The 25,794-nt window shown below is 53.2% G+C and overlaps 1 protein-coding gene across 1 annotated transcript in view; it reads left to right on the top strand.

Moving 5' to 3' along the window:
• The window catches only part of CYP46A1 (cytochrome P450 family 46 subfamily A member 1), a 32,340-nt gene extending 11,284 nt beyond the window's left edge, over positions 1-21,056 (top strand). Inside the window, exons 4-15 of the mRNA XM_068549767.1 lie at positions 2,534-2,607; positions 3,082-3,168; positions 7,756-7,894; positions 8,602-8,712; positions 10,299-10,449; positions 10,627-10,689; positions 12,762-12,834; positions 15,255-15,339; positions 16,001-16,111; positions 19,318-19,406; positions 20,183-20,249; positions 20,445-21,056. Coding sequence (XP_068405868.1) covers positions 2,534-2,607; positions 3,082-3,168; positions 7,756-7,894; positions 8,602-8,712; positions 10,299-10,449; positions 10,627-10,689; positions 12,762-12,834; positions 15,255-15,339; positions 16,001-16,111; positions 19,318-19,406; positions 20,183-20,249; positions 20,445-20,615 — 1,221 coding nt within the window. The 3' untranslated portion in view covers positions 20,616-21,056. The remainder of the gene's footprint in view (positions 1-2,533; positions 2,608-3,081; positions 3,169-7,755; positions 7,895-8,601; positions 8,713-10,298; positions 10,450-10,626; positions 10,690-12,761; positions 12,835-15,254; positions 15,340-16,000; positions 16,112-19,317; positions 19,407-20,182; positions 20,250-20,444) is intronic.
• The last annotated feature ends 4,738 nt before the right edge of the window (positions 21,057-25,794 follow it).

The raw sequence follows: 25,794 nt of genomic DNA, 5'->3' as shown, positions 1-25,794 counted from the left end.
AATTGTAATAAATGTGTTAAAGTTCTTGTCTGTGAATTCCGTCATCTCCATTATTTCTAGGCTTGGTTATAGGTCAGATTTTCCTGCTCTTTGGAATGTCTAGTGATTTTATGTTGCACAATGGACATTGTGACTTGTACATTGCTGAGTGCTCAGTTTTGTTTTATTCCTTTGAAGAGTGCTGGACTTCATTCTGGCAGATCACTTTGATCCTCTCCAGGTTGCTTTAAGGCTTTTGAGGGTTGATCAAGTGTAGGCTTTTACTCTAGAGCTAATTTAGCCCCACTACTAAGGAGTGACCCTTCTGAGGACTCTAATAAAGGCCTTGTGTCTGAGGTTTAACTGTGGCCAATGGGAACTTGAACAATTCTTCGCTTGTTTGAGCTCTGAGAATTGTTTAGCCTATAGTTACCCAGTAACTGTCCTTTTCCCAGAAGTTTTTTACCTGGTCTTGTGGAGTTTCACTCTACACATGCCCAAATTGGTAGTTATACAAAGATACAGGGGATCCCTGTGCAGATTTCTGCACAGGACCTCCTTCTATGCATAGCTCCTTCCTCTTGAGTCCTCTGCCCTACAAATTCTAGGCTTTTCTGGCTTGCCTGGACTCTGACCTCTGTCTTTTCAATTTGGAAAGCCTGCTGGGCTGTATTTGAGTTTATTCTTTAAGTACCTTCGTCCTAAAATTGCCTCTGGGCAGAAAGCTGGAGTGATCCGATATTGTAGGGCTCTTGTCTTTTTTTTTTTTTTTCCCCTTTTCCTTCTGCCATGGTTCACTGCCCATTGTCCAGTGTCCAAAAGCAGACATTGCATACTTTTTGCTTATTTTTCTGGCTGTTTATGGCCAGAGGGAACGTGCCTAGCAGTTACTCCTCCATGGGCAGAAGTGCACTGTCAGAATGGGCAACAGGAGAAGGCAGCAAGGTGCTGGGGGTTCCCTGTGCATCCCTCATGTCCCAGAGCCCAGCTCACTGGGCCAAACAAAGGATCTGTAGTTCCAGGGACAGCAGGCTGTGGGGACCCTGGTCAGAGACTGTGCTGAGGCTGTTCTGCCTCGGGGGGCTCCTCAGTTCAGGTTGGGAAGGGCTGGCACAGACCTTGGACTACTCAGAGGTATTTGAGTAGGGCCTGGGAGGTGGGCCTTTACTGCCAAGGTCTTTTTGCAGAAGAGGAAACCAGCAGGAGTAGGATAGTGACAGAACTTGGTTTACAAATGGCAGTTTTTGGGTAGGGGTGGGGTCCCCGGGATGTGGCTTGTGACCTGAAGTCAACATTTCTGGGGTTTCCTTTGAGCTGAAAATTTGGCTTAGATTCCCAGGAGCTAAGTCCACAGTCACCAGCAGCCCCTGGGATTAATGGATAGCAGAGATGTCACCTTACTGCATCCCAGTGCCCACAGGGTAAAGCCAAGCGTCCCACAGGGCAGGCTTCTGGGGTCTGGCCCGGCAGCCCCTCCAGCCCCCTGCTGCTGCCCCTCCCCCGCCTCCACACCTCCACGCCTGACTGCGTCATGTGACCGGGGTTCCCCTGCCTGGATCACAGCCTTCTCTCCCCCCGCCCCCACAGCAAATTGCCTGGATTCAAATCCTATGTCCACCGTTTACGACGTGGTGACCCTGGGCCAGTTTTAAACTTCCGTTTTTCATCTAGATGTACGATGAGCATAAAAATACCACCCACGTCTTAGGGTTGGTTGGGCATTAAATGAGCTCTAGGATGCTGGTGTGCATTTGGCATCCATGGAGCACCTGCTGTGTGCCAGGTGCCATTCTCTGCACTTTTCACGTAGAAACAATTTTCTCTTCACAGCAACCCTACCAGGCAGGTACTCTCCCGAATCCCATCTTGTAAAATAAGGAAACAGGGGCAGAGGATGTGAGTAACTCACCCAGGGTCATAGAGTTGGCAAGTGGTGGAGTGAAATATTTGAGCCAGATTCAGATTTAAGCCAGTGGAACCCACAGCCTGAGCTGTCAACCCCTGGGCTGTGCTGCCTCAAAAGCTGCTAGCTAATGTTACTGTTGCTACCCTCCTGCTCTTGGTGAGGAAGTGGACCCTTCCTCCAGGAAGCCTTCCTTGACTTCCACGGCTGGGTTGGCACTAACAACACTGAATCTGTGCTGAGTGTCTCTCCTGTGTCCTAGAAGCCCTCCCACCAGGCTTCTGCCCTTCCCCACTCTGGTTTCAGAGCAGCCCAGGCCTTTTCTTGTTTTCGCCACTTTGGAAGGTGGCGTGGTGTGAGCTCCTGAGTGTGGGCATTGGAGTGAGGAAGCCACCCTGCATCAGTCCCCAGCTGTGTGACCACAGGAAAAAATCACTTCACCCCTCTGTGCCCCGCTTTCCTCATCCCTGAAAGACAGAACTTCCGGAGGGAGTAGGTGAGATCACTCATATGAGTGTTCACACACGTAGCTGGCACTCAGCTCAGGGTGATTATTTGGAGGTGTGTTTCCTAAGAGACAAGAAAACTGCTGACTCCTCTGCAGCCTCTTGTGGGTGCACAAGCTCATGTTGTTTTTTTGGGGATGTTTAGAAGTTCCTGATGTCAACCAAGTACAACAAGGACTCCAAGATGTACCACGCGATCCAGACTGTGTTTGGTGAGAGGTAAGACGCGAGGAGGGGTCTGGGGCGAGGCCAGGAGAGCCTCTGGCTGCAAGTGGAGGGTCCACAGGGTCCAGAGTGTTGGATGTAGCATTAAGTCCCAGTACCCTGGCTGCCGAGCGCACAACAGGGGCCATCCGTGGTGGTCACCACTCTTGTCACCAGCACCTTCCTTCTCGTCCTTTCCCCTCCAGATGGCAGGTGGGAATGCAAGGGTCACTGAGGTTGGGGCCCACAATCACCCTTATGTATGTATGTATGTATTAAGGTAAAATTCACATCACATAAAATTCACCGTTTTAACCGCATTGGAATTACAATTCAGTGGCATTGTTACATTCACCATGTGGTGCAACCATCACCATTGTCTGGTTCTAGAACATTTTCATCACCCCAAAAGGTGACCCGACCCCGTCAGGCAGTCAGTTCTCATTCCTTCACCCCGTTTCTCACATCAAGCGTTTGTCTCTTCCGCAGGCTGTTTGGCCAAGGCTTGGTGTCCGAATGTGACTATGAACGCTGGCACAAACAGCGGAGGGTCATGGACCTGGCCTTCAGCCGGAGGTGAGTGTGGCCGCAGACAGGCCCTGGTGTCATGGCTGGTTGCTCAGAGGCGGTGCTGGGCTGCCAGCCTGGGTGGGCTTGGCAAGGGCGAGTCTTCACTGGAAGGGGCTTCACCTTCACCCAGGCTGAAGGGAGAGAGGAAGGACACGACATTACTGGTCAAAGAGAGAGCAAGACAGCCAGCGGGGTGGGAGTCTGAGAGGCCCCCAGGTAGTTTGTGAACGTCAGGAGCTGAATGACCACAATGCCTGGAGGTGTGGGGTCCCTGTCCCCCAGCAACTCCCTTGGCTCAGACCTCATCACTCCTTGTCTGGGCTTTTTCATTTATTATAGTTTTCATTTTTTGATGACATTTTATTTTTAAAATAGCTGTTTTCATGAGATATAATTCAAATACAATACAATTCACCCATTTACAGATACAATGCAATGGTTTTCAGTATATTCACAAACGTGTACAACCATCACCACGGTTGATTTTAAAACATTTTCATCACCCCCCAAATCAGTCACTCCTTATTTCCTGTCAATGCCTGCAGCTTCTGACAACCACTAATTTAATTTCTGTCTCTATGGATTTTCATATTCTATACATTTCTTATAAATGGAATCATACATTTCTTTCATGCCTGGTTTATTTCACTTAGCATATTTTCAAGGCTCATCCACATCATAGCATGTATCAGAACTTCATTCCTGTTTATTACCAAATAAGATTCCGTTGTATGAACATACCACATTTTATTTGTCCATTCATCATCAGTTGATGGACATTTAAGTTGTATTTACTTTTTGGCTATTGCGAATAATGCTGCTATGAACATTTTTGGGTGGATATATTTCTCTTGGGTATATAGTAATGGGATTGCTGGGTCATATGGTAATTCTGTGTTTAACATTTTGAGGAAGATAATCTTTTATTTTGATATAATTTCAAATTTACAGAAAAATTGTCAGAAGAGCCTAAGGGACTTCTGTATATCTTTTACCCAGATCCACTTATTGTTTATCGTTTAAATCACCATATGTTTTGTCATTTCTTCTTTATGTGTATATATAAATATATTTATAATTTTCTCTCTGTGTGTGTATGTATATACATTTTTGTATAGTGTATGTTTTTTAAATTATTTGAGAGTAAGTTGGAGACATTGTAATCTCTTCCCTTAAATGCTTCTGTGTGTATTTCCTATGAACATGGACATTCTTTTACATGACTGCAGTTCAGTTATCAAAATGAGGACATTTAACATTCATCCAATACTGTTATCTAATCCATAATCCATATTCAAATTTTGTCACTTGTGTAATGACAGCTCTTTTTTTTCTTGTCTAGGATCCAATCCAGGTCCATGTGTCACGTTTAGTTACCGTATCTCTTTATTTTATTTTATTTTTTAAAATTTTAAGTAATTTAATTAAATTAATTCATTTATTTTTGGCTGCATTGGGTCTTCGTTGCTGCGCGCTGGCTTTCTCTAGTTGCGGCGAGCGGGGGCTAATCTTCGCTGCGGTGCGCGGGCTTCTCATTGCGGTGGCTTCTCTTTCTGCAGAGCATGGGCTCTAAGCACATGGGCTTCAGTAGTTGTGGCACACGGGCTCAGTAGTTGTGGCCTGTGGGCTCTAGAGCTCAGGCTCAGTAGTTGTGGTGCGTGGGCTCAGTAGTTGTGGTTCATGGGCTCTAGAGCACAGGCTCAGTAGTTGTGGCCCACGGGCTTAGTTGCTCCGTGACACGTGGGATCTTCCCAGACCAGGGCTCGAACCCATGTCCCCTGCATTGGCAGGCAGATTCTTAACCACTGCGCTACCAGGGAAGTCCCAGTTACCGTATCTCTTTAGCCTCCTTCATTCTAGAACAATTTTTAGTCTTTCCTTAAATTTCTTGACCTTAAGATTACAGGCCAATTTCATAGAACATCCTTCAGCATGGCACCAGGCACTTCACAAGCCCTCCAGGAATGTCCATAGAATGAATGCATGGAATGGTCTTGGTCTTACTGGAAAGCTGCCAGGAATGATAAAAGGAATAGACTAGAAGGAGGCATTTATTTAATGAATGCTTGTGCCAAGTGCCCGGGTTATGAAGGCCAACCAAGGTGACGTGGTCCCACCCTCAGGAAGCTTTGAGGTTATCGGGAGACATAGATTCTAGCCAGATGGCCGCCCACAGTGCTCATGATATAAATACCAGCAGCACTGTTTTGGTTGACCCTCTCCATCACACTGAACCTCACGTTTGAACTGCACTTTACATTTTATTAAGTGCTTTCACATTTTTATTTAAAAGATTTTAAATTGTGGTAAGATACACATAACATAAAATGTACCATCTTGCCCATTTTTAGGTGTACAGTTCAGTGGTATTAAGTACATTCACATTGTTGTGCAGCCATCACCACATATTTTTATTTTTTAGTTTCACAATAAGGTAGCCAGCTAAGAGATGACTATTTTACTGGAAATGCAAAATTCACAAAGGTGCATGAAAGAAGCTTTGGGAGATTCCTGTGTTTATGAAAGTGTCAGTGACCCTTGGTTAATCCGAATTCACTACTGAGGAAAAAAATAGGAACCACTGGTGAGTTTCATCTCCAGCCATTATCCACAGAGAATATCATTATATACTTTTAATAAAATCGTGAGAATGAACTGCCAGTTTCTGCTTTTCTAGATATTAATTTTACTGAAAAACCTTGGTCCCAATCATTCCATAAAAGACAAGGAAATGTAAAATAGATAGCTAGTGGGAAGCAGCCGCACTGCACGGGGAGATCAGCTCGGTGCTTTGTGACCACCTGGAGGGGTGGGATAGAGAGGGTGGGAGGGAGACGCAAGAGGGAGGAGATATGGGGATATATGTATATGTATAGCTGATTCACTTTGTTATACAGCAGAAACTAACACACCATTGTAAAGCAATTGTACTCCAATAAAGACGTTTAAAAAATGCAAAAAAAAAACAGACAAGGGGTTGGGATTTTACTGTACCGCTAACATTCCAGTCCGATATTTTGTATCTGCAGTAGCTGCAAGGGATTCAGTACTGGTGTGGTAACCAGCGCATGGGATCCAAATAGTCAATTTGAATGTGTTTTTTTTAAAAAAAGACAACTACAAAGAATCTTGCAAATAAATATATACTTGCAAACCATGTAAGTGTTATGAAAAAAAAGTCAAGGGTACTATGGGAGCATTTATTGGGACTACTTAGGCTTAAGAGACATTTCCCTGAGGATGTGGCATTTGGGTGTCCACCTGGAGAGAGGGCAGATGTTAAGGTGTTATGAGGCATAGGGATGGAGGGTGGGAGGGGAGACAGCTCAGGCAGAGGGGACAACATGTGCAAAGGCCCTGAGAAGGGAAGGAGCACTGGGCTTTGGAGAAGATAACAGGTCATTGTAACAGGAAGGCAATGCTGCAGGCGGGAACGAACAAGAGCAGACAGCCTCCTGGGCCCAGGTGAGGATTTCCCCTCCCTCACAACAGGGTGCTTCAAAGCATGTTAGGTGGGCAAGGGACCAGATTCGAGTGGTGCTTTCATTATATGCCTGGGCCACAGAGAACAAGACATGCAGCCAGCATGGGGTGGGAGCAGCAGTGACCAGACAGATGCCGGGGCCTGTGCTAGAGCTGGGAGACAGAGCAGGGCTGGCTGATCAGCAATGAAGAGTGGATAGTCTTTCCTAATTTAAAAAGTTATTCTTTTTTTTTTTCTCTTCCCCAATTTTCTCTTTTTACTGTTTTTTAAAACCTCTTATTTGGAAATAATTTCAAATTTCTAGATAAGTTTCAAGAATAAGAATAGGAGAAAAAAACACCCTTATACCCTTTACCCAGATTGCTAACATTAAAAATGACTTTTAATTTCAAAAGCAGCACTTTCTCTTTGTAAAAATTCAGAAATATGTAATGTACAAAGGGATAATTTCCCCCCTTTCCACTCCCTCAGGGGTACCATTTTTGTGAGTTTGGAGCACATCCTTCCATACCTCTTTCTAAGCTGTATGCCAGGCAGACAAGCCAGGTAGCTGTCCCAGGGCAGGGGTGCTGTGGGTTGGGAGCTCTTGGTCAGGGGACTCATTTCTGTGTAGGGTTGGGCACTATGATTGCTCAAGGACAGAGAGTGAAATGGGATAAGAAAAGGCTGCAGATGGTGGCCCCAGGCAGGGCAGGTAAGGAGAGTGGGCAGTGTGACCAAGAGGTTGGAGGGGAAACTTCATGGACTCTAAGATGCCCCAGCAGCCTTTCTTCCCTTCCTCCCCACTGTCTTCTGGAGTTTCTACATTGCCATGTCTCCTTGGGGTCAGAGTTGAAGGGCCAAGTGGCAAACAGAGGACCCATGAAACCATTAAAACAAGGGTAAAGGGACAGTGGCCATCCTGAGTGGAGGGGGCTGGTGAAATCCAAGGCTTAGTTTGATTACTGCAGCCCCAACCTGTGAGCTGGGTCTTAAGGGGAGACCAGAAAGGCTGGGAGGGGCCCCCACCTCCACTCTGCACACTGGTCTCCCTTCAGAAAGGGGGGCACAGGATGTCCGCAGCTCTGGGCTGGTCCCAGTGGCCGCTGATGTCTGTGCTATTTCCTCAGCTCCTTGGTTAGCTTGATGGAAACATTCAATGAGAAAGCGGAGCAGCTGGTGGAGATTCTGGAAGCCAAGGCGGATGGGCAGACTCCGGTGTCCATGCAGGATATGCTGACCTGCACCACCATGGACATCCTGGCCAAGGTGATGGGAGGATGGCGGAGTGGGGCGAGGGGCGGGCCACACGGGCAGGGGGCACTTCTTCCCTCCCTCTTCCCCTGCTTGCTTCCCTCCCCTCCCCCCGCATCTCCACATATAAGCCGCCCCTTCTCTGGGCTGGGAGGGTCATCTGTTTTATCTCCTCGAACTTTTAAAACAGCAGTGTGAGGTTGGAGCTACCTAACTCAGTCTCTAGAAATGGACACAGAGAGATGCGGAGACAGGTCTTTGGCTGGTCAGTGGCAGGACTAGGGCTGGATCTCAGGTCTGCCTGACTCCCAGCCCAAGCCTCCCTCCCCCTCAGCACCCCCCATGGGGTATTGCTTGACTTTTCACCCTGGCTGTCTCAGCAGTGGCCCAGATAACCCCCAACCCAGGTTAAGGATGGAGTTCAGGCACAGTGAGTGAAGAGTCGTCACCATTGAACAATTCACTGGGAAGCTGGGTGTGAAATAGACACACAAGGAAGGCTGCATTTCAGGGGAAATGCATCTTGTCAAGGAAGGAAGCCAAGGTCTGTTGAGTGGCTACTATGTGCCACTTAATCCTACCACATCCCGCAGGTTCGGGATTATCATGGGTTGTTGTAAGGAGTTGATGACATGATGCACACAGCCCTTAGCCCAGGCTCTGCCCTGGCTCTTCAATCCTCCCATCACCCACGCATGACCTTGACCTTCTCTCTCCCCCAGGCAGCTTTTGGGATGGAGACCAGCATGCTGCTGGGTGCCCAGAAGCCTCTGTCCCGGAAAGTGAAACTGATCCTGGAGGGCATCAGTGCATCTCGAAACACTCTGGCAAAGGTACCTGCCATCGTAGCTTGTCTTGTCCTCATTTGCTGGAGAACTTCCTCCTGTGATTGTTTTCAGAATGGGTTTTGAGTTCTGATATGTCTGAAGTGACTTCCAAATTAGTTAAGATTTACATACATCCCCTAAAGTAGAGGCTGAGAATCAAAGTGGTTTAAGTAAATTAGGAGTAAATCTTTCTCTCATGTGAAATGATCCTGAGGCAGGATGGCAATGATGACCCCACAATGTCAGATGTTCCTGGATTTTTCTGTCTTTCTGTTCCACTGTCTCTAGCACATCACTTCATTGTTATAAGATGGCTGCTGCAGATCCAGCTATCGCCTCCTTGTTCCAGGCATGAAGGAAGAAGAAGGGGGAAAGGTGGCACTGTTACCAAACCGAACTTGGGTCTGCTTGCCCACGTGCAGTAAAGCCAATATATTGATACTGGGTTGTGGTGAGGGAAAGTGCAACATTTATTGCAGGGCCCCAAGCAAGGAGTCCAGGCAGCTAGTGCTTAAAAGGCCCAAACTCCCTGAAGGCTTTCAGGGAAAGGTTTTTAAAGACGGGGGTGTGTGTTTGGGGCGGGGGGAGGGTGTGGGTATGTGATTAGTTTGTGGACAATCTTCTGATTAATTGGTGGTGAGGTAATCAGGAGTCAACATCATCAACCTTCTGCTTCCAACCAGTCTGGGGTCTACGTGCTGGTGCACAGCATACAGTTAATTTCTCCCACCTGGTGGGGGCTTCAGTATCTGGAAAACAGCCCAAAGGACATGGCTCAGAATATTATCTATAGCCTTTGAGGAGGAACTAAAGATCCTTGACTTTGTTTAATAGTTAAACTATTATTTTGTCTTGCTGGACTGTTTTCCTTTCTTTCTGCATTTTACCCCTTCTCTGATTAAATTCACTCTTTGGAACTTGGGGAAGGCCTAGGAGGCTAAGGTTTTTCTATAGACAAGAGGCAGGTGGAGGACATGGGGGTTGGGGGGTCTGTTCTGGGAAGACCCCATAGAGTCCTGCTCGGCTACAGTACTTGAGTTGATTCCCAGACAGATGCTCAGGGCCCCCTTCTGTTCCCTGGGACTTCAGACTCTGAGCTTAGAGTCCCCTGATGCCACCCCACCTTTTCAGCAGTTAATTTCACTCTACTTCCCTCTGGCTGAAGTTTCTTCCTTCGATGTGATCCTAATTGCCTCCGTCCTTCAGGAATCCCTTCTTATTTTCCAGTGCTCTGTGGTTATTTTAAGGCATCTTTCCCATCATTTCTAGGGATTTGGGGCAGGACGGGGAAGCCAGTGCTTGGGCTTAGGCCACGTGGCTTGCGGCATCTTAGTTGCCAGACCAGGGATCGAACCCGGGGCCCCGGCAGTGAAAGTGCCCTAACCACTGGACTGCCAGAGAATTCCCCATAGCCCACCATTCTGATAAAGTCTCCTGGCTACTTGATCTTTTCTAGAATGTTCTCACATTCTTCCACCCTCCCAGCTTGCTGGTGCCGCTGTGGATTTCTGACGTCATTTTGGAGTTGGGGGGACAGGGGAGAGGGAACGTGTGTGTTCAGTCCACCACGCTGAGCTGGAACTCTCATTCAGTTTATGCCGGGGAAGTGGAAGCAGCTTCGCGAGGTCCGGGAGAGCGTGCGTTTCCTGCGTCAGGTTGGCAAGGACTGGGTCCAGCGCCGCCGGGAGGCCCTGCAGAGGGGGGAGGACGTGCCTGCTGACATCCTCACACAGATTCTCAAAGGTGCCAGGGCTCCCTCGAGGGCCTTGGGAGGGCCAGGCAGCGGGGGTGCCCCCCATCAGTTGACTCCAGCTGGTTCTGTCTGGCTCTAGGGGAGCGGGGAGTGGGGAGGAGACCAGGATTCTTAGTGTCCCAGGCGGCATCTACTCGTGGGGCTCTGAGACTCGCCTTGTCTTTCAGCTGAAGAGGGGGCCCAGGACGACGAGATTCTGCTGGACAACTTCGTCACCTTCTTCATTGCTGGTTCGTAGCTTCAGCAGCTACCAAAGGTTCAGAGCTTTGCAGGAGTGAAGGGGACCGTGGATGGCTTAAACCCTGGCTCAGAGATCTTCTTAGACAGTCTGAGCAGAGTTGTGCTGCGGAACTGGGGGGCTGGGGTGAGGGGAGCAGATGCCCTCTCTCTTAGCTTGGCGAGGCCCAGGAGGCTCTCTTGGTGGCGTCCCACCTGGTTCTGGAGCTGGCGATTGTGAGGATTTGTGAAGCTGCCTTTTGGGGCTCAGGAGAGGTTGGCCACTTGAATTCAAGGCTCTGCCTCACTCAAAATTTATGCAGAGGCCTTCCGTAGACTAGCACCAGAAGATGTGCTGAGCAACTTTATTCATTTGCTCCTCAAATATTTCTTGAGCGTTGTCCTTCACCTGGAAAACTTCTCCTCACCCTTCAGCAATCCCTTAGGTGTCTCTTCCTTGCGGAAGCCCTCAGGGATTGCCCAGACTCATCAGGCCCCAGTTAGAAGCTCTCCATGGCGCCCAGAGCTCCTCTCTGCCCACACATCTCACAGTGTTAAGTCGTATGTTTATTGGTGTAATTCGATAAGGTCTGTCTCCCCCAGCAGATTGCATGCTCGGTGAGCCAGGGGTTATGTTGTTTTGCTCACCTGTGTATTCCCAGGGCCCAGTGCCGTAGGTACCCATAAAGATCGGATGAAATGAATGAAGACCAGGCACAGGGAAGACAGAGATGAACAAGATGAGGGATACTTCATAGTCTGATGGTGGAGGTGGACAGACAGACAGAATTGCCTTGCGGGGCAGTGGATTTTCAGAGGAGGAAGCCTGCCTCCCCTGCGAGAGGGTCACAAAGGGGGAGGGGGTCTGCCACATGGACGGCGTGGAAGAGGGCCCTTCAGGTGGGGGTCACAGTCACAGATAGCCCGGGAGACCTGGAGCAGTGGGACCGGAGCAGGACTTCAGGGCACTGTCCTCCGCGCATGATAAAGTGCTTTCTGAATGAAGGCTGGCTGGTCTTCATGCTGTGAGCCAGGGGCCTGAGTCCTGGATGTGGTTCTTCCATAGGCCGGCTCTGTAGCCTGGGCCTCAGTTTCCTCATCTGTAAAATGGGGATGTCCGTCCAGCCTTCCAGTGGGGGTTTAATAACTCCCCTCATGTCCTCCTCGCAGCCCACCACGAGCCCTGTGCCCCTACCGCAAGGGGCCGGGCAGAGGACAGCTGTGTCTCTCCTCCCGTTGTCCTTTGAGGAAACTGAGTCACTGCTGGCAGTGCAGAGCCAGGGCCAGGCTGGGACTTCCGGCCACTTCTGATTCCCCTCCCCGGCCTCCCCTGTGGGGTCCCCTGACCGTGACTTGCCCACATTCCAGCCCTGGGAGCAGCTGGACCTCCTTCCCAGCACCTACTTGCTGGAAGGTGTAGGCCCTTCTCTTGCATTCGAGCGGCCCCTGGGGCCCTCTGGCTGGCAGTGGTTGCCACCTGTTAAGCGCCCTACCCCTTTAGAGGAAAGTGGTGCAACTCGGTTCCCTCCCTGGCCAACTGGGGCGGGGGTGGGGTTGATGCTATCAACTTGACCAGATCCTGCCAGAACCCAGAATCCGCCCTCTCCGCCTGGGAAGTCGGTCCCCGTGACAGGAGATGCACCCTCTCCAGACCTCAGGGGCTGGTGCCCGCAGCTTCATGGGCTTTGGGCTTGAAAGCTTTGCTTGACTTGGGTCCTAGCTCTGTTCCTCCTGCTGTGTGACCTAAGAGGGACACATTCCTCTCAGCCTCAGCTTGCTCTTCTGCAACATGGGGACGAATATCCCTCCAGGCCAGGCAAGGCACAAGGATGGTTGGAGCAAGGGGCTTTTAGGCTGTGAGACACGGATGCATGGGACGAAGGCCATTTCTTTGACAACATAGGCGGCACCAGGAATGCGGAGGTGGACAGGTGTCTCCCTCGTATCTGTACGTCTGGCTCAGCCAAGGGAGAGAAGTGAGGGCTTGAACTACCACCAGGGGCTTGGGGTCTCAGACGCCAGGCAGGCTGGGCCAGCGGCAGCCCCGTAGGCCTCGTGGAGCCTCCGCTCTCCTCCTTTCCCGCAGGTCACGAGACCTCTGCCAATCACCTGGCATTCACAGTGATGGAGCTGTCGCGCCAGCCGGAGATCTTGGCGAGGTACGAAGAGGGGAGATGGGGGGCTCCCCTTGATGTTGGTGAAGGGGTTTATCTGATGTCTTGTTCCTAGAGGACCACCTGCTCCCGTCTCCCATGGCTGAGCCCCCTCCAGTGTGTCCTGCTTCCCTTCACCCCAGGGTCTTTGCACGTGCTGTTCCTACTTCTAGAAGCTCCTCTTCCTGCTCTTCTCCTGGAGAATTCCCACTCCTCCTCCTCCCCCTTCTTCTTCCCCTTCCCCTCCCCCTCCTCCTTCCTCTCCCTCTCCACTTCCCACTTTCTCCTCCCCCTCCTCCTCCTCCCCCTTCCTCTTCCCGCTCCTCAAAAGCCTTCTTAGACCCCTGAAGCATCCACTCTGTTTCCCCTCCTAGCCTCCTCCCAGCTCACAGATGCGATTTCTCCTGGGACTGTTTGCTTTGAGTCTATTTCAGTCATGAAACCAGAAGCTCCAAGAGGGCAGGGACGTGGCTCTTTCCCTCCCAAGATGTACTCAGGGCCTGGCCAGGGGCTGGCACTGAGGACTGAACAGAATTCCAAGCAAAGTGCTGAGGGAGCGCTTGTCTGCACCTGGCAAGACAAAGGAGGGCATCGCTGGGGAGATGGCATTTGAGCTGGGCCATTGGTTTCCTTAAATACAAACAGTGTCCCTCAAGGACGGTTGCACAGATGGGCTGAGCTAAATGTAAGAGTGCTCTGCAAATGCCGCCGACAGGCTTGGGGGTGGGACCTCCGTGGACATGGGGAAGGGTCCACGAGAGCAACGGTTGTCATCACCAGCAGGAAAGGGCAGACTGAACGATTGCCTGAGAATATAACACCGTTGACCCTTGAACGACAAGGGTTTGAACCGTGCGGGTCCACTTACACATGGATTTTTTCCGCTAAATACCTGCTACAGCACCACACGGTCCGCAGTTTGTTGAATCCGTGGATGTGGAGCCACGGACACGGAGGGCCAACTGTAAGGTTATACTCGGATTTTTGACTGTGCAGAGGGTCGGTGCCCCTAACTCCTGTGTTGTGCAAGGGTCAACTGTAGCTTATTGGTGTTTAAAAATACGTAATAGTATTTATTAAAAATTTGGAAAAAAGCAGAAAAGTTAAAATAATGATTATAATTATAATAATAAATCCACCTGTGGTGCCCCCATCCACTCAGTGACAGTTCATGATTAATTACTGAATTTTGCCATGTATATTATCACAGCATTGCCCCACATTTTTGCAACCTCTTCCCAAGTTCTTTTTTTTTAATATTGTGTCTATGTGTATATATGTATATCATATATATATCATATATAATATCATATATATAATAAAATTTACCATTTAAACCATTTTCAAGTATACGGTTCAGTGGCATTAAGTACATTCACACTGTTGTGGATCCATCACCACCATCCTTCACCACCATCCATCCCCAGAACACTTCAGCACCCCAAACGGAAACTGTCCCCGTTAAACACTAAAACTCCTCACTCCCTGCCTCCCTTCCTCCAGCCCCTGGCAACCACCATTCGACTTCCTGTCTCCAGAAATCCGACTCCTCTCGGGACCTCATATGAGTGGAATCATAGTGTATTTGTCCTTTTTGTTTGGCTTGTTTCACTCAGCATAATGCCCTCAAGGTTCATCCGTGTGGCAGCAAGTGGCAGGATGCCCTTCCCGTTTGAGTCTGAGTGATATTCCCTTGTATGTATGGACCACATCTTGTTTATCCATTCATCCATCAGTGGACACTTGGGTTGCTTCCACCTTTTGGCTATTGCGAATAGTGCTGCTGTGAACGTCGGTGTGTAAATATCTATTTGAGACCCATCTACCCAGAAGTGGGATTGCTGCATCACATGGTAGTTCTGTGTTTAACTTTTTGAGGAGACTCCATACCGTTTTCCACAGCAGCTGCACCACTTCACGTCCCCACCAGCAGTGCGCAAGGGCTCCGATTTCTCCACATCCTCACCAGCACTTGTTATTTTCTGTCTTTTGACAAAAGCCCCCGTCATGGGCGGAAAGTGGTCCAGGTCCACCTTTACGGCTGCATATTATTCTAACGGTGCACGTCCTAAGGCTTGTACCTGCATCCCTGCATCGCTCCTTCTGCTGTTTCCAGCTGCTGTGAACCGGGCTGAAATAGGCATCTTTGTGCAAAGACCTTGTTCTGTGGTGGTTTGTTTCCTACAGCCGATTCCGAGCAGCACACACAGCGGGTGAATGTTTTAAGGGCCTGGAACGTAGCTCCCAGCTGCCTGGGCGTCTGCGTTTGGACGTGGAGGTTCCTTCAAGAACGGGGGCTGGGGGGCAGTGTGTGCAGCGGGGAAGCCCCAGGCCTCTCTCTTCACGCTTCCTCCCATCCCGCCCTTATTAAAACTAACGTGGGGCATCTCTCCTTGGAGACGAACTTGTCTTTGTCTGACTGACAGGCTGCAGGCCGAGGTGGACGAGGTCATCGGTTCCAAGAGGCACCTTGACTGCGAGGACCTGGGGAGACTGCAGTACCTGTCCCAGGTGTGGGGATGGGGGAGAAGCTTCTGGGCAGAGGTGGGCAATTCATCGACCAGGCCTTCTGCATCCTTGAACCCTTTAGTACAGGGGCTCTCGAACGTCGCTGCACCTGAGAATCCCCTGGGAGGTTAAAAAATTGCCATGTCTAGGCTGCTCCAGGCCAATGATACTGAGTCGCTGGGGAAGGAACCCAGCATGGCTAAGGCTTCCCAGGGGATTCCAGTATGGAAACCAGCCCAGTTAGTAAAGCCCAGTTAGGCCTGGGTTCCACAAGCATTAGGCTTCGCAGCTGGGGGCCAGGCTCAGCAGAACCCACATCCAGCCCCCAGCACAGCAGAGGAGGAGGCCTTCCTCGAGCTGCCGGAGTCCTCGGATGGTGGGAGCCCTGGTTTAGAGGGAGGCCTGGCTCTGGTCTCTGGTCTGGTCTGGTCTCTGGCACTGTGCCTTTGCACAACCCCTCCTCTGGGCCTTGGTTTCTCCTTCTGTCACATGAGGGGTTGGACACGCAGATGAGGCTGACCTTGCAGGGGTCAGGGACCCAGTTCGGCCGTGGGTGCACATTCAGCACCGTGAAATGGAGCAGAGATGCGTCCGGGACATGCTTCTGGCACTTTCCATGGGGTCTCCTGACGTCTCTCGTTATCTCCCCGTGTGGTGTCTGCAGGTCCTCAAAGAGTCGCTGAGGCTGTACCCGCCAGCGTGGGGCACCTTTCGTCTGCTGGAGGAGGAGACCTTGATCGATGGGGTCCGAGTCCCCGGCAACACCCCGCTCCTGGTGCGTGGGGGCCCTGCCTGCCTGCCCCCAGCTGGCCAATTCGGGGCTGTCCGCTGAGGTCAGGGACTCCTCCGAAGTCCGTGACCCCGTTATCCTCCCTGGCCGCCCCGTGCATTCTTGTTTGAGTCTTACCATAACCCTGTGATGAATTTTCTCTCCCCACCCCACTGTCCAGTGTAAGATTACAGCGGATGATTCTAAAAGGGAGGTGCCTCATTTACAGCTGAGACTGCCTGAGGCTCAGAGAAGTTAAGTTACTTTCCTGAGGTCACACAGCCAGCAAGGGGCAGAATGGGATGTGCCCTGTTTCAGAGCTGGCCCAAATTTGCCCCAGTTCCTTCTCTCTCCATGGCCCCTCCTCCCACTGAGATTGACTTTCTCCCCCCTGTTCTCCTTTACATTTTGTTCCTCTGGCTGTTTCCTCATTCATTCATTCATTCATTCAGGCTCCATTCATGCACAATGACCTCCCCAAACCCACCACCTGCCCCCAAAACTAGAACATAACCACCTATGTACGCATCATTCTCCTGATTCCCTCCAAAAGCTGTCACTCTCCTGAATTTTGTGCTTACCATTCCCTCTCCTTCGTGTGTGTACACGCCCACACAATAATATGTCCTAGGACTTGCTTTGTGACTCAGTACAATGTCTATCAAGATAGTGTAGATTTCCACATGTGGCTGTAGGCCATCCATTTTCACTGCTGTGTAATATTCTGCCGTGTGAGTTGCGCTATTGCACATCGATTCCGGGGTCAACAGGCATTTGAGAGGCTCCCACTTTGTTGCCATCATGAGCACAGCTGCTGCTGTCAGCTTTCCTGTCCTTGTGTCCTGATGCAATGTGCAAATGTGTTTTTTGGGTGTGTGCCCAGGAGTGGGAGGGCTGGGTCGTAGGACAGATGACTGATCAACTTTATAAACTAGGGCCAAATTATTTTCCAAAGTGGCTTTGCCAGTTCAGTCGCTCCCTGGTGGTGTAAGAGAGAGTCTGTTCCTTATCTTCCTCACCACTTAGTAGGGGCCGATTTCTTATTTTTTGCCAGTCCAGTAAGTGAAAGGAAAGTATTTTGCTGTGGTCTTGATGTGCACTTTCCCGATTACTGGCGAGGTTGGGCAGCCCTACACTGTTTTTCCTCTTCTGTGAGGTGTTTGTTCATTTCCCTCTCTTGGGTCGTTTGTCTTTCCTTATTATTATGTAGAGTTGTCTTTACAAATTCACATGTTAATCTTTTTTCAGGTAGATGTGTTGCAAATGTCATCTCTAGATACGTGGTTTGTCTTTGTTTTTAATGATCTGACGTTCTTAAATTTTTTAGTGGTTAGTTATCTTGTTTTGTCTTATTTAAGAAATTCTTCCCTGCTTTGAAGTCAGAAGAGTATTCACTTACATTGTCTTCTACCATTTTACACTTTTGAAAGTTAGGCTCTTATCTAACTGAAATTGATTTTGCGTACGGTGTGAGGTAAGGGTCTGTGCTTGCTGAGGCTACTATTGCAAAGCATCATGGACACAGTAGCTTAAAGAGCAGAAATTTATTTTCCCATGGTCCTGGAGGCCAGAAGTTCAAGATTTAGGTGTCAGCAGGTTGGTTTCTTCTGAGGCCTCCCTCCTTGGCTTGCAGACAGCCATCTTCTCCCTCCATCTTCACATGGCTTCTTCTCTGTGTGTGTCTGTGTCCTAATCTCCTCTTCTTAAAAGAACACCAGTCATACTGGATTAGGGGCCCCAGTGACCTCATTTTAACTTAATTACCTCTTTAAAGAGCCTATCTCCAAATACAGTCACATTCTGAAGTTAGGACTTCAACTTATGAATTTTAGGGGGATGCAGTTCAGCCCCAGATAGAACCTATGTTTATTTTTACAAAGGAGAAAGACGTGCTCCAGTCCCACCTGTTGAGTCTCCCTTCCCCAGGGCTCTGCCAAGCCCTCTCCAGCACGTATCAAAGCTTCATCCATGTGTGCTTTTTTTTTTTTCTTTTTTTGGCCACACCATGCAGGTTGCGGGATTTTAGTTCCGAGACCAGGGATCGAACCTGGGTCCTCGGCAGTGAGAGCATGGAGTCCTAACCACTGGACAGCCAGGGAATTCCGTATCTGTACTTTTTTTTAAAAAAACATCCTGCACCAATACCACCTGCCTTAATGACCATCTCTTCAGAATGCCCTTACATCTGGCAGGGCGAGGCCCTGGGGCTGACTCTCCACCCACGTGTGCAATCCCATGGACCTTGAGTGGGCAGACCCAGGCTCTAATCCTGGCCCTGCTCACTGCTGGCTGTGTTAACTCAGGGAAGACCCTGAACCTCCAGGCCTCAGTACCATCCTTGTAAGATGGGGATAATGGTACCTGAGTCAACAGGATAATACAGGATAATGTACATCACGTATCTGGCAAAAACCCCTGGCACATAGTAGGCGCCCTTTGCTGACCTTATACCCCTCCTGATCTTAAGCTCCCACTCAGCTCCAGGCCCCCCCTCCAGCCCTGGATGCCCTGGGCTCTCACACAGAGAACCAGGGGCAGCAAGGGCTTGGGGAGACACTTTGTGCAAAGGTCAGCACCCAGGGCCCAAGTTATGGGGCATGAATGGCCCCTGGGGGCCAGGGCATAGAGCATCAACTTCAATCAGGAGGCGCCAGGTGTGCAGGTGAAAGGCTAGTGGGGGCTCTGCGGCTCCCCCACCCCCACCCCGCTGAAGCAAGCCTTGTGCTGAAGAGAAACTTTGAATAATAACAGCTCTCAGGAATCTAGAGAAAGATGGCCTCGCAGCAGACCTGAGTTTGCATCTCATTTTGGCTGCTTACTTGCCAGGTGACTTCAGGCAAGTCATGAACCTCTGAGCCTCAGTTTCCTCATCTGTAAAATGGGGATAATTGTAGCTCCCCCATTGGGTGAGGTCAAGCATGGGATGATGTAGCATGCCCAGCTGGTTGGCAGCATATTGGGCTGCCCCCTTTCTTCCTCTTAGAGACTTTTCAGGGGCCAGTGGAATTCCGCACTGGTCCAGATGGCCAGGTGGAGAGATGGGTGGGGAGATGTGTGGGTGGGGAGATGGGCAGGTGGAGTAGAGCAGGGGTGGGGAGTGCGGGAGGGGGTACTCTGCTCCGAGTCTCCCCACTGGGTGACTGCAGCAGGTGGGGGAGGTGCGAGGGGACCCATCCTCGGAGCCAGAGACAAGCAGATCCTCTGCCCGGCAGTTCAGCACCTATGTCATGGGGCGGATGGACACATACTTTGAGGACCCGCTGACTTTCAACCCAGATCGCTTCAGCCCCAAAGCACCCAAGTAAGTCTCTCTTCAAACTGTCCACAAGTGGAGACCTGGTGGGAGGATGGTCCCAGTGGCCTCTGGTCTGAGCTGCCTGTGCTCACTGAGCCTACATAGCCTTCCAGATCACTGCAAGGGAGTTGTGAACCCCCTTCTGCCCCCATTTACAGGGAGGAAATCAAGGCTCAGAGAGGTTGGGTAACTTGCACAAAGATGAACAGCCAGGAAGGGGCAGAACCAAGGTTTGAGCCCAGCTCAGACTGGTTTTAAAGTCTGTGCTCATAACCAGTCCCTTATACTGGGAAGGCCTGTGACTTGGGCAAGTGACTGCATCCCCGCCCCCCCACACCTTGATGCTCCTATCTGAGAAATGGGAATACCGACGGCTCCCTCTAGAGGTGGCTGTGGGAGTGAATGGTTTCAAGTACTGAAGCAGTGGTGGGGAGGAGAGCCAGGCTCAGGGGACAGACGCCTGAGTCCAGACCCAGACTGCCCAGAGCTGGGCATGCGACCGGCTGAATAAGTGGAGGAAGTGACGTAGGACCTTGGGGGTGTTGCTTTGCCTCTCTGAGCCTCAGTTCCTCCATCTGTGAAATGGGAATAATAACAGCTCCTTCCGGAAGGCTCAAAGGAGGATAAAATGAGACAATGCTGACCCAGAGCTTAGCCAAGTCAGCTGTTGATGTCTTTAGCATGTTCGAAAACCAGCCCTGGCCCAAAGCCGGTCATCACAAGGATGGCTTTGTCACGACTGTTGTGGGGCTGCCTCCTGACGCCTCTCTCCCCGCACGCAGGCCGAAGTTCACCTACTTCCCATTCTCCCTGGGACCCCGCTCCTGCATTGGGCAGCAGTTTGCTCAGGTAGGGGGCCAGCGCTGGGGTTTCTGCCCAGAAGTGACTGCGGGGTGACATCTTGTCCGGGAAGCATTTCAGAGCCCTGCTCTGGGTCCCTGGGCTGGGGGCTGGGGGCTGGGGACCCAGGCAGCTGTGGCATTTGCTGCTCATTCCCTCATTCACGCCACTGACCCCCCCCCCACCCCGCCCCCCCACGCACAGATGGAGGTGAAGGTGGTCATGGCCAAGCTGCTGCAGAGGCTGGAGTTCCGGCTGGTGCCCGGGCAGCGATTCAGGCTGCTGGAGCAGGCCACGCTCAAGCCGCTGGACCCTGTGCTGTGCACCCTGCAGCCTCGGGGCTGGCAGCCCGCGCCCCCGCCCCCGCCCTGCTGAGGGCCCTCGGGCAGGACTGGACTCCTCCGCCAGGGCCGCGCCCACGCTGTTCCCCTGCCCTCTTCCCCGGGAGCGCCCTCCACACTGGCTCCCAGCGGGCCCTCTGCCCACCGCCACCTGCTTCACAGCCCTGAGAGCTCCCCGTCCCCTGCTAACTCCGCTGCCCTTCCTGGACCAGCGCCTGCCATCTCCCAGCTGCCGCCCAGATGTGCTGTTGTCTCCCCCCACCCCTTTACACAGGCCACGCCCTCTGCCAGACACCCTAACTCTTGCTCACTCCTTAAAGCCCTCTTCAGGTGTCACCTCCTCCAGGAAGCCCCCCTTGCCACCCCCCGGCTGGGCCAGGGCCCCCTCCTCTGTGCTCCCTTGGCCACCTGTGCTACCTCTAGCACCACACTGACCACACTGTATCATGAGTGTCCTTCGATGTGACCAACTGCCCTGCCAGGCTGTGAGTGCCTCAAGGGCAGGGTCTGCGTGTGATTCACCTCTGAGCCCCCCGTGCCCACCCAGGGCCTGGCACAGAGTCGATGCTCAATAAATAAATGTGTTGACTGCATGAATGAACGGCCAGACCAGGCCAGGGCGCTCTGGCCTCCGTTTTCTCATCTGCAAAATGGGTGCCTTGTTGAGGCTGATCTCCCTAAGGGCTGATGCAGCTCTGGAAGCTGCCCCTGGAGATGCCCAGACAATGCCACGTCGGGAGAAGACGGCCCAGGTTCCCACGAGGGCCCCATGTTATGTGCAAGGCCATGCTCCTGGGGGGTGAGGCTGGGACTGTGGGCAGTTTTGAGAGCTTGATTTGAGAGGGTCGGGGGCCCTGGGGCCTGTGTGGTCTAGTCTACTCCCAACAAGGCCACTGACACTCCAGAGGGCCTCACATAGGCTGGAGCCCCCAGGATCTCTCTTGGGGGCAGCTTGGTGGAGCTGAGTGTGGACGCCTGGCCTCACACCCACTGCACCTGTGCACCTGCTGGCACAGGGCTGCCCCTCCTGACCTGGGCGGAGGAGGCTGCTGGGGCCCAGGTGCTGAGACTGTAACCCTCGCGGCGGTGGGCGGGTGAGGAAGCCGTCCCTTCCTCCTCGGGGCTGAGGGGTGGCCGAGGGGCAGGAAATACGGGACCCGCCATGTCCTCTGGGCCTGTAAGGGAAAGGGCCTGTTTCTCCTTCAGCACTCGGGAGTTTGTCTTCATGCAGGAACAACTGGCCCACTGCCTGGGGTACGTGCGCCGGACAGGCCCCCCCACCATACCCGAGAGGGCACAGATGTGGACTGGCCCCTGCTGTACGGCGGCTCCTCAGCCCTTGCTGCAGTCTTGAACGACAGCCCCGAGGGGTCTTCCCAGTTAGCAGACGAGGAAACTGAGGCTCAGGGGAGGAAGTGGCATGCTCAGCACAGGTGGGTGTTCTGCCCTAGGATGGGGCTGCGTTCCCAGCCCAGGCTGGACATGGGGTCCCACGAGGGTGGTCGCATCTGAGCCTCTGGGCGGGGCGTCTGGCCTCTGGGCGCCTCTGTAGCTGCAGATTCCTTGCTGAGTGCGGGCCCTCCTGCTCCCCCAACCCCCGGACTGACCTGAGCACTCGGCTGGGCCCTTATCCAGCTACGCCCCACCCTCTCTGTTTCCATCTCCCTGCCTTGGGGTGGTGGTAGGGAGGCCAGAACCTCCTGTGGCTCTGAGAAGGGTGTGTCTGGGCCAGCTGGATCGGGTCAGCTGGGGTGGGGCCTGGAAACCTTTCCTTTTAAGCCCCCCGCCAGGAGACCTCAGTGTGCACAGGGCTGGTACAAACCCCCGGGGCCCAGGCAAGCTGGATGGGATTAAAACCAAGGTCCTGCAGCCAGACCTCCTGGGGTCAAATCCTACCCCATCTGTCACTGGTTACGGCGCTTTGCCCCCCACTTTCCCCATTTGTAAGGGAGGACAAATAACAGGACCCACATCCGAAGCTTTGTGGGAGAATTAAGAACGTTCCACGTGGATGGTGCTTAGCACAGAGCCTTTCAGCGTCAGTGCTGCACGCTCAGCAGCTGTAACTGTAACGGGCGGTGGCATCTATTGCTGTTACGTCCAGAGGAGTAGGCCGGGCAGTGCAGTTCCCAGAAGAGCCACACGGTGGCGCCCCGGCGCAGCTCTCAGAACTGCGGGTCCGCCGCAGGCAGCGTGGGCGGTGCCTCCCCAACCCTCGGAGGGCCCGGAGGTCCGGAGGGGGAGGGACTCGAGGCGACGCAAGCCCAGCCTCCTGGAGGAGGGGTCAGGGCGAGAGGCGCGGGTGGTCTGGGGCATCCAATGACCACTGGGATGGGGGTAGGGAGGCGGGCATAACGGTCCCTATTTCACAGATGGGGCATTGAGGCCTGGCGAGGGTCAGGCAGCTGGTGGGGCGGCAGGGGCACTGCCACGCGGGTGGGGGGCAGCGATCACTCGGTGGTTCCCCCTCGCCTTTCCGGGCGGTGGGCCTGCGTCTGGTGGTGGGATGCCGGCAGACCCGCAGTGGGACGAGCCGGGAGGTCTGGACTCACCTGGAAGGGGCAGTTTTGGCAAGAAAAGTCCCGCGGTGGAGAAATGCCCAAAGATGAGTATGGCGTCAGGCTGTTTCCTGCTGCCTCCCTAGGTCTCTCTGGTCCCCTCTGCCCTGCCGTTCCCTCCCTCAGGACCTCGGGCATTGATGACCCTTTCCTAGCCCTCCCCCTCATCTGTAAACCTGGACAAGGTGAGGTGGGTCTACAATCTCACTCCAGGCAGGAAACTTCCAGCCTGCACACTCACCCAAGTCCCCCCCTGATCCCTCAGGGTTGAGCTGCTCTAACACCTCCAATGCATTTTATGCTCCCCGGAAGTCACTTCCGGTGCCCTCAGCTCCAGGGGTCTGGAGGTTGGTGATGGGGGACCCTCAGGGTGTCTTCTGGCCAGGCTGGGTTGGGGAGGGGCCTCAGGAGCCTTGTCTGCTGGTGTGGGGTTGAGAAGCTTGGCCCAGCCGTGGTCAGATGGGAGGATATCTTCCTCTGTGCTCTGGGTGCTGGGACTGGAGGCTGGCTCTGGGGTTGCCTGGTGGCCCTGCTGGGCCTCAGTGGCAGCCAGCATGGGTGGGCAGAGGACCACAACTAGTTGCCCTGCTGGGAAGGTTCTGGATGGGGCTCAGCCCCTCCTGGTTGTCTTGGCCGAGTAGGTATGGTGTCCGCTACCCTAGTAGGTCCAGCCAGGCAGACCCCACAAACACAGTGTGTGTGGGGTTTCCTGGGTGATCACGAGAGGGGATGACCACCTGGAGGCGACCTCAGGGGAGGGGCGAGAGGGGACTCAAGCCAGGGGTTCGTTCTGCGTTGCACCCCCCACCCCCTGCATGGACACTTACTCTCCTCTGAGGCGAGAATCCTGCATCTGCAGGCGGCTTCCTGATAAGTATGTGACCCAAAGGAGGGTCTCAAACCCCTAAATGCACGTCTGCCCAGACTTCACCCTGGGCTCCTCCAGACAGCCTTGGGCATCTCTGCCTGGACGTCCAAAAATAACCCCAGCTGGGGGAGGAGGCAGACACTGGGGTATTTCTGGCGGGCAGCAGGAGACTTGCAGAGGAGGGTCATTTCTCTGAATCAGGGTTGGGATGGGGACAGATGGTCTAGGGCTATAAAAACACTCATTTCTCCCAGAACATGGCTCTCCCGCACTTTCTTCCCACTGGAGGAAACCATGGTCACCCTCCTGGTGTTGCCAACCTTAGGCAGCCTCTGCTGGTGGGCCAGCCCCCGCCAGCCAGGCCGAGTGGTCACGCCCATGGTGGGGGGCCTGAGGGTCACGGCAGAGGATGGGGCCAGAGGAGGCCCGGAGCCTCCCACTCTCGGCTGTGCCCCAGGCAGCTCCACCTGGCTGTGCCCAGGCCCCAGGCCTGCCCTGGAGGAGGGTCCGTGGACCTCAAGGCGGCGCGGCCGGGCAGGAGGTGGGGAGTCCTGGAGCCTTTCATGCAGGATCCCGGCCTCCCAGGTGGGGTGTGGAGGGTCTCAGGGTCAATGCCAGGTGGGCAGGGGCAAAGGGCTTGTCTCCCCTCCCCACTCCCTGTCCTCGGGCCCAGCTCCGCTGGTTCAGCTTTTGGGGGGCAGAGGGGGGTGATGCGGCCGTGGCAGAGCTCCTGCATCCCCAGCCTGGGGGCAGAGCCCTTCGGGCGGCCCTGGGATCCTGGCTGAGGAAGAGTCCGTGATGGTGGCGTTGGCCAGCCCCGGGCCCAGCTGTACTGTGACCCCGGGTCCCTTTCTACAGACAGGGCCCCGAGAGGTGGGGCCTCACTGTCCCTGGGGGGCCTCACCCCTGCTGTGAGCCCAGGAGCCTGAGGAGGAGACCAGAGCCTCCCCAGCAGCTCAGCGTGCCCTGGGCCACCCGCCCCTCGCACACACCAAATGACGGCGGCTCCTTGGCCTGCACCCAGAGGTGAGGGGTTGCCCCACGGAACCCAGGAGCTGCCCACACCCTCACACCCCAGGGATACCCAGTGCAGCTGACGGGCCTCTCAGGCTTCTTTCCTGGCCGGGATCCTGGAGACCAGGAGGCGCACCCAAGGCCACCCAGGCAGCCATCAGCTTAGGGTGCCTGGGCTGGATGGGGGTGCCCCGGGTGTGGGAAACCAGCTCCCAGAGCTGCACTGGAGTGTGTGTGTGTGTGTGTGTAAGCCTATGTATATGGGAGCCCATGGGCGCGTGTGTGAGCCCCACAAGTGTGTGTCCATTCGTGTCTCTCCATATATCTCTGCATGTCTGGGGTCTTCCTGTCTCTGTGTATCTCTGTCTCTCGCGTGTGAGGCTGTGCAGACGGGTCTCAGCGTCCGTGTCTGCATGTCTCAGGCTGCGTGCCTCTGGGTGTGTGTCCGCCGTGACCCGAGCTGTTAACGGGGGGTGTCTGTTTTAAGCTAAGGAGGTGGACGGAGCAGGTGTTCGGCCCTGGCTGTGCATCGCACGCCCCACCTAACCCCGACAGGCTACACACCCAGGGGACGCAGGTCCGTCCAACGGGGACATCCTCTGTCCTTCTTCAAGTCATGGTCACCAAGGCCCCAGGTGAGGCTCCTTGTTTGAAACTTTCCTGCCTCTATTTACGGGAGCAGGGCCAGGAAGACGGGGTGTCCAGCAGGGAGGAGGTGCCGGGACCCCTGAGACCCAGCTGGGGTCTGTGTGAATGTGGGGAGAGCAGGTGCC

Source organism: Eschrichtius robustus, chromosome 1 (assembly GCF_028021215.1).
Source record: "Eschrichtius robustus isolate mEscRob2 chromosome 1, mEscRob2.pri, whole genome shotgun sequence".
Taxonomy (NCBI): Eukaryota; Metazoa; Chordata; class Mammalia; order Artiodactyla; family Eschrichtiidae; genus Eschrichtius; species Eschrichtius robustus.
Note: the sequence above shows the minus strand (reverse complement) of the source record. Positions and strands in the feature narration are given on the sequence as shown.